The sequence below is a fragment of the Astatotilapia calliptera genome, chromosome 2, assembly GCF_900246225.1.
Source record: "Astatotilapia calliptera chromosome 2, fAstCal1.2, whole genome shotgun sequence".
Lineage (NCBI taxonomy): Eukaryota > Metazoa > Chordata > Actinopteri > Cichliformes > Cichlidae > Astatotilapia > Astatotilapia calliptera.
In genome coordinates, this window is record NC_039303.1 from 9614716 (window position 1) to 9627360 (window position 12645).

A 12645-nucleotide genomic window follows, 5' to 3' on the forward strand; every position below is an offset into this window, starting at 1 on the left:
CCTTCCTCACCTGAGGTCACTTCGGTGTCGACTCCGTTGTCTTCAGCCACTTTCAGGAAAATCTAAAGTGACATAAAACATTAAAACTAATGTCATACTTTTGTTTTCATGCTTCACGGTGATTCACCGAGAAGAATGCTTCACAAATCAGTTTTACTCAAATGTGTCCCACCTCCTCCAGGGTGGTGTCCGACACTCCGTAGCTGGAAATGCCGAGGTCGGAAAGCTTCGTGTCCAGGTCTTTGAAGAGCTCCACGAAGGCTCCATCTTTGGCAGCGCTGTACGGCAGGACGTAGGTCAGCTCGTGTCCCAGGTCCTCCACCAGGCGGGCGTCGGGGACGTGACGCAGGATCAAGGCAGAAACCAGCGACACGTCCGGGGGTACAAAGGGGATATTGCAGGTGGATGCTGCTGGGCCATTTTCTGAAGACGGAGACACAAAACAAATCAGATCCACCGGACAGCGAACCAATCAAACGCTCTGTGGGAACAGAGAGCTCACCGATGGTAGCGGCCTCACTTTCATGTTCGCTGCCGAGTCCTGCGTCGCTGCTGCTGACTGAGCCGCACTCCTCCTCCTAAAACACAAATGGTTTTACTTTAAGGTATTGCTACTGCACAGGAATTAATAATGCTAATTAATACTCCAAATGCTAAAGAAAAATACTATAAGGAGACAACTACACGGTAAAGGTAAAATACTGCAAAAATACTTTTCACTAACAGACAAACTGCTGAAAATTAATCAATCGTACTGGAATACAGTGTAAAGAAAGACCTATATACTACTGAAAACTGCAGAGCTAAGCATTACTAGTAAATAAATTCTACAGAGACCTTCTTGGTGAAGGAGACGGTGCTGGCCGAGTTCCTGCAGGAGCTGAGTGATGGCTCTGGGTTCTTCTTCACCAGCGTCAGGTAGTAGCCGGTCCCCAACTGGTTCTTCAGGTACAGAGATGAGCCCACGCAGCACAGCTTCCCGTGGCTGATGATGGCGATGCGGTCGCCGAGGATGTCCGCCTCGTCCATGTGGTGAGTGGACAGGATGATGGTCCGGCCTGAAATGAGACCCAACGTTAAAAATCCAGTCAAAACGAAGAGAGTAGCTAAAATCTGACCAATCTGGGAGAACCTTACCCTGACGGTACTTCAGCAGCAAGTCCCAGATTCCTCTGCGGGCGTAAGGGTCCACGCCGGCTGTGGGCTCGTCCAGGATTACAACCTTTGACCCCCCGACGAAGGCCAGGGCCACGGACAGCTTCCTCTGCATGCCCCCAGACAGAGTGCTGGTCCTGCAGTTGCGTTTGTGCGGCAGCCCTGTGTCCTGCAGGATCTGCTCGATCTCACCTTTCACGCGTTCCTCTGGCAAGCCTTTGAGCCGTGCGTAGAACCAGATGTGTTCCTCCACCGTGAGCCTGCAAGAGGTGCCACAATATGAGCAAGGTCACGTAACAATCGAGGTAAAGACGGAGCGAAGACAGCATAACAAGCATGTTGAGGAAAAGCACTCACATGCTGAAGAGGACGTTGTGCTGTGGACAGACTCCCAGACTCTGCCTAATGGCGCTCAGCTCTGTCCGGATGTCTCTGCCCAGGATGTAGGCAGTGCCAGAGGTAGGTGGGAACAGGCCAGTAAGTATGGACCTGCAGGGAAAAGAGAGGAGGATGTTACCTGCACCAGGACCTGTGGCAGAATCTGTATCAGCAGTGTGGTGTGTCTCGGACTCACATGGTGGTGGTTTTTCCGGCTCCGTTGTGTCCCAGGAAGGAGGTGATTTGTCCCTCGTAGAAGCCGAGCGTCAGTCCATCCACCGCCAGCTTCTTACCATGACGGTAAACTTTCACCAGGTTCTCGATGTAGACTCCAGGCTCCAGATGAGCCGGCTCCTCCTCCATGCACACCGCTGCAGACATGCAGACACATCTTACTGCAATGTTCAGGAAGTCTCTTTCACATTAAAAACTCTGTTTAAAAATAAAGAGAACTCAGTTGTTGGTTTTTAGGAGGAAGTTCTGGAGCTTCGCAGCACAGTAATCTCACCTCCGGGGTTTCCTCTCCGATTCAGTGGGAGTTTGTTGGACTTTCCGTCCTTTTCTCCAACCCAATAGGATTTAGTGAAGGGGAAGTACCACGGCCGAGGGATCCCATACTGACCTGAGGAGCAGAACGTGCTTTATGGAGTCTTTGTTGTGTATCAGAGATTTTTCATGGTCAGTGTACAAACAGCCTGTGGACTGATCGATAGTTTGAAGAACTGGGGATGAGCTATTCAAAGGATGTGTTGATTATAACCGTTAATAATGTATAACTAACAATTACTTCTTGTAGCATGCTAAATAATGATGACTGCAGTTCAATAAACACATGAAGAAGAAAAGCTCTCACCTGGAAACACGGCTTCAAGGTACCATGTCAGGACTCCGTACAGGAAGGAGTCAAAGTACATGATGATGATGGCGGTGCGGAGGCTGAAGTCATCCTCCTCCAGAGGGCTGGACACCAGGTTCTTCCACTGGATACCGACTCCCTGCTCCTCAAACAGGGCGAAGTACTCGCAGCCGAATCCGAACGCCACAGGGGACAGAAGGCTCTGCAGAGCGAGAGGTGGGCATGTGACTCGCCCCATCACATCACAACATTAAAATTGTGAAAAAGATGCGCAGCCTTACAGCGAAGACTTTCGTCCCGAAGCCGATGTACTCTTCCCAGGCGACGCAGAGCACGTATGGCAGGTAGAGGGTGAAGTAGATGATTCCTCCACAGGCGGCGGCGAGGTTGGCACGGGCAAATGCCGTGCTGAGCAGGAAGCACTGCATGATGGTCACCACACCGAAGGACCCCAGGAAGAGGAAGATGACGCCGGGGTCGCTGTAGGGCAGGAGGTTCCCCATCTGCACAGGAACCACGAGAAGAAGAGATGGGACATTATTAATATTGCATTCTTGGAGATGTGTATGTGTGGATGCTCTGTTTTTCTAATGACACTGTTTTCTATGTATTTTGGTTTTTAGTCGTCACCTTGAGCAGCAACACTAGCAGCCCGGCGCTGATGAGCAGAGGAATCAGGCTGCTGATGAACCAGCTGAACCACAGGATGCCGTTATCCAGACCCATGATCCTCATAGTCTCCTTCAGTCGAGCCTCCTTCTCATACACCACGCTCTTCAGGATGATGGCCACTGAGTACATCCAGGCAAGAGTCATGAAGAGAGGCATGGAGCGGCTCATCACCCGCAGGAAACTGAGAAAGAGGACAGGAAGGACGGGGTTACAGACCGAGAGCGGCGAGGAGGGGACCAAACCTGGGAAATGATGTGAATAATCTCACATGTCATCTACGTAACACGGGTACGGCATCTGCTGGATGTAAACTCCCGTCTTCTCCTTGGTGCCAGTCACCGCTCTGATGATGCCTTGCTCAATAACGTCCTGAAGGTACGAGAACCCACCCCAGATGTAACGCATGTCCTCAAACGGGTCGGCACGAGGACCCGGGTCCCAGTATCTGAGAAGGAGGACAGAGTGCAGGAAGTGCTGCTAGTTAAACAGCAGGATGTGATAAAGAGCTACAGAAGCAACAGTACAAGACTGAAAGAAAGGTAATGCTCAAGCAAAGGAGCCAAGGCCATGACTTTGTCAATTTAGACCTCAAATGCATTATTTTGCATTGCAAGGTCTGTAACTTAAAAGTACATTAAAAAAAAACTGTTATTGTAAAAATGTAATTATTATAAGTTAAGTGTTAAAATTTGCTCCAATTAATTTTAAAAAACAAACCTAAAACTCTGGTTTGCAGAGCATCAGATAACCTTTCACCCACATACTGTTTATGCTTTCTCTACAGTGTTGCCAGATACAGTTTTTACCTGTAGAAATTAAATGCTTTACATTACGGGGATGTCCTGGCTGTTGCTGACTGAGAGGCGAGTCCTCACACGGACCGTACACAAACCCACCTATAAACTATTTGTGCTGGCTTTACTGGAGTAAATTCTGGAATTTAGGAATGAGGAACAGGACACTTTTATCTGCCTGTGTGTGTGGCTCCTTACGCGTCTTTGATCTTATTGGTCCGCTCCACGTTGTCAATGTCCATTCTGATCTTGTAGTTGAGTTTGGGAGGTAGCTCTGTGGCGTTGGAAGGGACATCCAGAAACACAATCCCTGCCCAGAACTTCCTGTCTTCCAGTAGCTTCATGGACACGTTCACCATTCTCTCCTCGTTGGAGACCGGCTCCAGTTTGTCCAGGTTCACACACTTAAAATACAGACAGACACAGATCCGGTCATGTGATCTGTGCACACCAACTACAGCCAGTTTCCCTGCATGCTTGGATACTGACCTCCATGAAGTGGGAGATGCTCATGATGGCCTGATCGGTCTCGTTGAACACATCCCTCCAGGTGAGGTAGCTGCCTGGTGGCTGCTGGTTATCTGCCTGCTTGGACAGGAAGTTGGAGATGTCCTCTACGGTCCAGTCCGTGTCAGCAAGCTGAGCGCGGAAGACTCTGGCGGTGATGTTGTTCTTTAGCAGAGTCTGAATGAAAGATAGGAAGGAAAGAAGAAAGGAAAAAAGAAAAGGTATGAGAACATTTTGTCTAAAATAAAGCAGATGAGTTAGAAAGACATCGATGATGAAGAACACGTGAGGTGGTGGGCGGAGCTTGCTTACCCTGATCACGTTCATCTGCTCGCTGTTCTCCATGAAGTCCCAGACTTTGGGCCTTATCTCCTCCCACATCCCCCCCAGCTCCCTGAACACACCGAGCTCCTGGAAGGTCCGATTCACCTAAACACACCACAGACATGAGTCTTTTTACCCTGGGTTACTAGCTAAAGGTGACCAATCAGTTGCAGTCTGGAGCTTTTGCACAGGAAGTGACATCATACCTCGTGGATGATCTTCTGCGTGGCGGGCGTGTGGGGGGTGTACAGGAGCTTCCCTAACAGCAGGGGCTTCAGGGCCTGCCAGATCATCCTGGACATGGGGTTTGAGTCCATGTTCTTCACCAGGCTGTTACAGTACGGAGCTACGACACACACGTGATGGAGGTTACCACATACATGTAGCAGGCATGTTTCAGGAATCACGATAACACAAAGAAAAATAAATACAGAAGTATCAGAGTCTGGCTTTAAAAGCACCTAGAGTACTTGAAGTGGACATAATAGCTCATGTCCACCTCAGTGTTTTTATTCTTGGACTCGGACATATATCTGTTCACAGGAGGCTGTTATATAGCAAGAGTTTAGTTTCTCTGACATGGGCTGTATTAGCTGAATGTTTGTCTACTGAATACAAAAGCTTCATTGGGGTTGGAAGGTCCGAGGATGACCCCGAGGACTCACTGGAGGAGTTGTCATAGAGCGACGCCGTCTCGTCCTCGCTGCTGTTGTAGTTTCCGAACAGAGCCTTGTAGTTGCTGTCTTCGTACCAGTTGAGGGATTTGATCTGCAGGCCGCCGCCTTCAGGGTGACCGCACACGATCCGGGAGACGGCCTGGTACATGGTGCTGGGCGACGACGTGGCGTTCTGCGTCAGGAAGACTATCTCATTCCTCAGATCGATCCAGCTCTTCATACTGGCCAACTGTAGACCCAAGACAGAAGATACTGGTCAGACTGGTCGAGGGAGACTGGACTGATAGCCAAAGCTGGATCACGCGAACCCTGAACCCTCCCTTAATTTACGCTGCTATATGCTCAAGGAGATGGGAGACTTCCCATCATGCACTGAGCATCCACTTCCCTCTTCAAAATGTTACATTTTGTCTGCACTTGACTGTAGCTTGTGTTTTGCCCTGTCTATCTACACTCTCCTCTCTGTTCCTTCACCCCTCAGGTCAAGGCAGATGCTCCTCCCTGACCCAATGTTTGGGTTCTCTCTCTGTTGTTATGAACCAGCGCTAGATTTACATAAAAATTATAAATTGAAATATATAAACATGTAATAAATGAAAAATATCAAAGTTAAGGCTCAAGTGGAAAACAATGCGTAATTAAAAATGAAATAAACTTTAAAAAGAGTCTGAACTCAGGAATTATAGACATTCGCCGAAGGTTAAAAACTGAACATGCTAAAAATGGATCACAGAATGAAGCTGAACTCTCCCCTAGCTAAAAACTGCTGACAGTAAACTCGTGTCTGGCTGCGCTTCCTGTTGAAGCTCAGACTAATTTTATACATATCATAACAAAAGTGATGTAACAAAGCAAAAGTTCAGATGCAAAGAGCTGATCCAGTTAATGTAAAAAAAAAACAATGTTTATGGTCCACATGCTTAATTTGAAGTAGCTTTTAAAAGTCTCACAGTTGTAACCAAAATATCTGATAACTCATTAAGCAGTTTGGTTTTCTGCTCACAGATTAATCATTCGGTCCTTAAACCACATCATGATTTATGTGTCTGCTCAGTCTCTAAAAATATCTCATTTAAAGGAGAATAAACCAAACAGATTTACAGATTTGAGCATCAACTTTTGCTTGTTTGACTCAAAATCTTTCCAGTTCTGCTATTTCACCTGTTTTTGGTAATTAGGTCCTTTTAAGCTCACAGATGTTCCCCAGGTGTGTCACAAAATAGGAACCAGAAAGAACACATTCTTCTGTAACAATGTGAGTTTCTTCTAAATGAAAAGGTTCTAATTTGACTGGAACACCACAGGAGTTTTGGTGCCTGCTGGCAGAATCTAAATATGAGCATTAAAAAAGTACCAATAGAGGAAAGGTAAAGGGAGCTTCAGATGTTATTATTTTTATTGCCTCAGGAGGAAGGGACCTCAAAGAGGAAGAGCCGCAGGTTACTTTAGGTCAGCGGCATCAGCAGAAGTGAAACTGCTGCAGCTCCAATCTGAGGAAAAGGGTAGTTATTGTCCCAAACATGTCCTCAATATGTCTACAGTTTTGTCCCAGTATTTCTTCAGTTTGTCCCCACCACCTCTTCAATATTTATCCGGATTATCTGCAAAAGTTTGAGTACTATGTGTCGAGTATCTCTAAAGTTTGTTTCCAGTATTTCTACGCTGGGTTTCCCGTTTTTGTCCTCAGCATGTTTATTGTTTCTCTACTGTCCCCAGCCTTTGCTGTCAGTGCTTCTATAGTGTGTCCCCTGGGCTCTGGGAAATTCAGACAGGCATGTTTTACCATTCATGTTAAAGCTGTAAAGTTATTGTTCAAAGCACTCTTTTATGAACTGATTAAACAAATAAATATATTAACCAGGCAGTAAAACAAGGACTACTTTATTGTCGCCGTATCATCAGATCCCGTACATATCGCCTTTAAACCTCACAGCTGAGACGCTTGAAAGTAGGTCAGGTTTTGACAGCGTGGGCGTGTAAACTACGTGTTTACCTGTGGACAGGGAGACACTGTATGTGTTTTTCATATGACTGGGATCCTATCAAACAGATGGAGCTCCAGATGTTTGAATAAAGTTATTTTAAACTGGGAGTTTTTCACAGAAAATGTAAAATGGGTTTTGTTCTAATGGTCCCATCACAGCTGAGCGTCTCTTCTTTCTTCATCACATGATTTTTAATGCAGTGCTGGGAAAAACACTTCCTCTCTGACCATGAGAACAAAGCAGAACGAAGGAGATAAGATTGTTAAAGTTATTTAGCTGTTTGGGTTTTTTAAACTAAATGTTGTAATTTCCTGGATTGCCAGTTCAATAATGCCCATCTTAAATCCCTTTTTCACAGGATCACACTCATCCTGTCCCTGACTCAGCGCCTGCACAAACCAAAAAAAAACACTGTCACATGTTTTCACTTTAGCCCACAGAGCGATTGCGTGTACTGTGTGTTTTAAAGTGTGTGATAACCTCGGGGCAAAAAACAACAATCTGGGGAAGTCTAACTGAACTTTACTCTGGTTATCAAACTGTTCACGCCAACCACAGTCTCCCACTCAAACTTTATTTCCAGTCTATTCCCACTGTAATCCCAGGCTGGAGGCTCTGCAGAGCTGCAGATGTGTCGCAAACCACTTTCTGCCACACAATGCAGCTTTCAGAGCGCCCTCAGTGTCTCTGTGACCTCTAACATGGTCACTAAAGGCTGCATGCAGCCATCTGCGGTCTTCAGCGTCTCAGCAGGACGTAGACGGACGCTGAGTGTTTGCTGTTTGTTCGGACTCGTGCTTTCTCCTCCTGAGGCGGCTGTGAAGTAAAAACCCACTGAGACATTTGAGTCTTTGTTCAGCTGGGAACTCGTCTGTCTCTGCTGCAGGGAAACTGCTTTTATCTGGACACAAAGACTCGCAGAGACACTCAGAGCTGCCAAGTAAACCCAGTGGCCCCTGATGGTGCTGACGTGGCCCGGAAGACTCGATTGGGTGACGCGCATGTCCAGTAAAAAGCTGACTGTGATATTTTGTGCCCAGATCTTTGTTCGTGAGACAAACACCATCATTAAAAGCACATGATGAAAAGACACAAAGAAAAACTGACTGATGATCTTTGCATCAGCCTGAATCAAGCATCAGCCATCAGGGATAAAAGGTTAAGCTAAAGCTCCAGTTCCTCTAATGTCCACCAGAGGCTCCAGCAGTGAGCCAGTCCCCAAAGAGGCCAATTTAAAGCAAAAATAAACCCCTTCAGAGCCTGATACGAAAGGGGAGTGGCCTCTTTGACTGACAGGTGGTTTAAGCTGCTAGCTTATGCTAAGCTAAACCTCAGTGTCTGAACTGGACCTGTGAACCAATAACACGGCTGCTGAGATATTAATCGTACTAATAAAGGTCTGAGCTCCTGCTGATGACTTACCTCAACTGCCAGTGAACCCAGACTATCCAGCAGGTTGTCGGTTGCCCTGGCGACCTGTTGGACGGCCTCGGGGTCAGCCCTGACGTCCCTCTGAAAGACAAAGAGACATTTTCAGTTTCAGCTCAACCTTGGCTGAAATAAATAATATCTTCAGTTTAGTTATTTTTATTTTTACATGTTTCACAGTCAGATGAGACAGAGACCTTCCTAGCAGTGTTGAAAGATACTGAGTGATGACATAAGTCATCATACGAACGTTCTCTGGACCCTGTAAACAGACAGATTTAGCACTCGTCCAGCAAACTGAACTCTTTAGGTGTTCTGCACTTCTAGCAGATCACCTGAACTCTGCTCGCTGTTGTTTATTTTTGGCTCATATTTGTGACGATTTCACTCCTCTGTCTCTGAGTATCTAACATTTCTTTGCTTTCGTGTTGTCCACTTTTCTCCGAACGTTGTCATTTGTCTGATTTTTAATCAAGTTTTAAAAGTTGCTGTGTCATAACTGGAGATAAATGCACGGCAATAATGGGCATGTGTGGGGGATTTTCCCCTAAAATCTGGCTTTTAAGTCTAGTTCGCTCTGTTTAAGATTCCTATAACTGATAACTAGCTAAACACCTATGACTTCTCTGAGACGAGGCTGCTGGATTTTCACGGACTTCGTTCTGTGCTGCTGTGGAAACTCGCACGGTTTCAGCTTTGCAGTCACTCGAAGTGCTCGTAGATTTCTGCACACAAAAGAGGCTGAGGCCTCTTGTGACATATGGCTGCATTGAATCCTTCAAACTCTTTCAAACTGGTCTCCGGGCTACGAAAACTGAGACTGTAAAGAGCTGGGACAGGCCGAGGCACGCCTCCTCCCACACACACACATTTAATATGCTGAGGACACGCCAGCACACCTTTGCTGTGTCACCTGAACGGAGGGGGGGAGGAAAAAATGCCTTTGGACTATTCCAGTGTAAAATTCACGTTTTCAGACAAGTTTGTTATTTAAAGTATGTTAGAGGCAGCCTGAAAGACACACCTGCAGGCAGAACTCGGGGCTAAAAAGTGCTCAGTGTGCCAGTTCAAGTGTTTGACATCTATAAGGATCATTATATCTGAGAAAGTATTTAACAGAAAAGAAGACAAGTCACGATTTGAAATGTGTTCATACAGGATAAGCTGAAACGCTGCAGGATGTGGTTTCACACTGGGAGAAAAAGTTTCTAAAAGTTTCTGGATGAAAAACCTGCTTTAAATGAGCAAAACATGAATCATATCAGTGGATTAGCAGGGCCGTATTTACCCGGATGGGTTTGAGGAAGTCCAAGTTGTCCAGAAAGTGCTCCTCGGCGTGGTTGAGCCAGGCGGGCAGACCCTGGCAGATCTTTTCTTGAACCATCGCCGACACCTGTTTGTCCGAGATCGTCACAAATTCCTCCAGGCTCTGCTTGCCCCCCTTCCTGGGACACATGTCCCTCAGGTGGACCCCGAACCCCCCGAGGAGGACCTGAGACAGAAACAGAGGCCAAAGAGGGATTTCTTTATCTTCAGGTTTCGCTTCATATAGTCTGACTTTAATATTCTGAAATTAGTTTCAATCATTGTGTTTATTTCATGTTTTACTGTGTAACATGTACTCCAACATTTCAGTCTTTTATTCCATATACTCTGCAGATTTTCTGCAAGTTAGCAAATTCTATTTCAAGTGTTTAATCATTCACGAACTTTTCCTCCTTATTGTTATTCCACCTCTCCACTTAATTCATATTTGCATTTTTCTTTCTTGTGTTCTGTACACCGGTTCACAATATTCCAGCTTTTATTGCATATTTTTTTATTTTTTTATTTTATTTAGTCTGACACTTTCTTCTTCTTCTTTTACTCCATACTGTGTTGTGTTTCTTTGCATTTTATATATTTTTTAAATTTTACCTATATTTTCAGACTTTCATCTGATATCTGTCAACTTTTTACCTTGTATATTGTGGATGGTTTTACTCCACACTGTTAGTTTTCTCATGAATGAAAGTTGGAGTAAAATTCCTCCAGCTGCCCGTATCCATGTAGGGCTCACAGACTGAGCATGTGCAGAATGCCTCCTCACCTTCTGCAGGTTTATGTCGGCCTCCGTGATCTGCTGGACGCTGTGTTCGGGGAAGGAGGCGTTCCTCAACAGAAAACTCGACAGAGTCTCATTGTCTCGCAGGAAATGCTTCAACTTGAAGCCTGTGGGAGAAAAAACAAAAACAGACAAAACAGAGCAGGTCAGAGAAACCTGACTCCTCCTTCTCCTCCTCCAGTAAATCAGAGGGTTTTGTCTTTTAAATGTGAACGTATTTGTGGCCACAAAGCAATTGTGTAATTTTTTACAGAGGAGAGGGTGAAGCAGTTCCCCCAGCACATTTTTAAAATGACATCTCTGCTTTCGGTTTGACTAAAATCCGTCCAAGCTGAGAACGAGACAGGCTGATAAAACATTGGTTTCATTCAAGCTTTTAGGCCTCTCAGGTGACACACCACTGACTCGTGATTGGTGCAGGAGAAAGACTAACAGGTAACAGTCAGGCCATTAAACAGAGACATTCCTCTATGTTCTTATGACATTGGTAAGTAAACTGTGAGGAATCCCTGAAAAACAAAATTCCTCAAACACCCCAAAAAGCTGCGATGAGAAAAATTCAATTGCACAAAAACACAGATCTGAGATTAAAATAAATAAAAAAAACAAACAAACAGGTGTGACTGTTGGTAACAGAGCCGACTGCTACAGCAATAAAAACCTTTGACAGATATTTGAACTACCAATAATCCCAGACGATTGAGAGGTTTTATGTGTTTGGATTTGGACGGCTGGAGTGATTGTTAATGGTCCGTTTACTGTGGTTGGATTTTCTATTTTAATCTGATGTCAGTTTGAATCTGAAAGTCAGATTGAAATCATTTTAGTGAAGGTACAGATGCTATAACTGCGGCCTGAGGAGGCGTTCGGACCATATTTGGGCTTGTCGGGGGCACGTCCGTACCCGAGCGGCTGCAAGTGGGCTTTACGTTCAGTCTTTGTTACGTCATCGCTGCTCTTCGTTCGACCTGCGTGCTCACACACGCCTGCAGCTCAAACTTTCCACTCAGCTCCATCACAGCAGCTGGATGCACTTTTGCATGATGCCCCCGCACGCATACATGCCCACCCCTCCCTGCGCCTTTCTTCTTCTTCTGCAGGTTTGAACAGGCAGCTGCAACGAAGGCTGAGAGGAGCTTCTCTTGTCATTCATTTGAAACAAACAGGAAGCTAACGTGTAAAGCTTCTCTGCCTGTGTTGCTTCACTCTTTCAAAACATGGAGATTTAAGATGACGGATCATCCAAGATTACAGTCGTTGCTGTCCTCCTGCCTCCAGCCTGCTGAACATCAGCAAACCACAGAAATGTATCGATCGATTGGTTTTATTTGCAGCTTTATGGACATCCATGAAGAAACGCTCTAACTGGTAAAATGCGGCTGCTGATCCATCAGCCAGCTTCCATCAGAAACCCTAAAATTCAATAAAAGCATCGTCGAGCTTCCTCAGAAGCTTTTATCCTCCAGCTTAGAACGACGTCACCGTTATTAATCGGCTCCTTCATCACTCTGTTTATCAGCAGGAGAGCATCAAACTGAGGCATATCTTTTTATCCCTCTTCTGCTGCATTTTCCTGTTTCACTTCTTATTTTCCAAGATGTGATCTGTATTTTCATACATCCAATTAATATTTGTACCCTTCTATTCACAGACTTTATAAAACATGGACAAAGCCATTGTGCTGTCACACAATTGTTACCTTAGCTCACTCAAAGTGACTTAACATTAGTAACTTGGCTCGTGCCATGTTGGTTTTTTATATTCA

General features: G+C 45.5%; 1 protein-coding gene across 2 annotated transcripts in view; it reads right to left on the minus strand.

Moving 5' to 3' along the window:
* The window catches only part of abca1b (ATP-binding cassette, sub-family A (ABC1), member 1B), a 39769-nt gene that overhangs the window by 9614 nt on the left and 17510 nt on the right, over positions 1-12645 (minus strand). For both annotated transcript variants that reach the window (XM_026183972.1, XM_026183975.1), the window contains exons 6-25: positions 10866-10987; positions 10065-10268; positions 8771-8860; positions 5352-5592; positions 4893-5032; positions 4675-4791; positions 4345-4539; positions 4054-4259; positions 3330-3506; positions 3020-3242; positions 2671-2892; positions 2387-2591; positions 2042-2155; positions 1730-1904; positions 1513-1644; positions 1138-1415; positions 838-1058; positions 503-578; positions 173-423; positions 11-62 (exon numbers count right to left, since the gene is read on the minus strand). In XM_026183972.1, the coding sequence (XP_026039757.1) occupies positions 11-62; positions 173-423; positions 503-578; positions 838-1058; positions 1138-1415; positions 1513-1644; positions 1730-1904; positions 2042-2155; positions 2387-2591; positions 2671-2892; positions 3020-3242; positions 3330-3506; positions 4054-4259; positions 4345-4539; positions 4675-4791; positions 4893-5032; positions 5352-5592; positions 8771-8860; positions 10065-10268; positions 10866-10987 (3441 nt within the window). The remainder of the gene's footprint in view (positions 1-10; positions 63-172; positions 424-502; positions 579-837; positions 1059-1137; positions 1416-1512; positions 1645-1729; positions 1905-2041; positions 2156-2386; positions 2592-2670; positions 2893-3019; positions 3243-3329; positions 3507-4053; positions 4260-4344; positions 4540-4674; positions 4792-4892; positions 5033-5351; positions 5593-8770; positions 8861-10064; positions 10269-10865; positions 10988-12645) is intronic.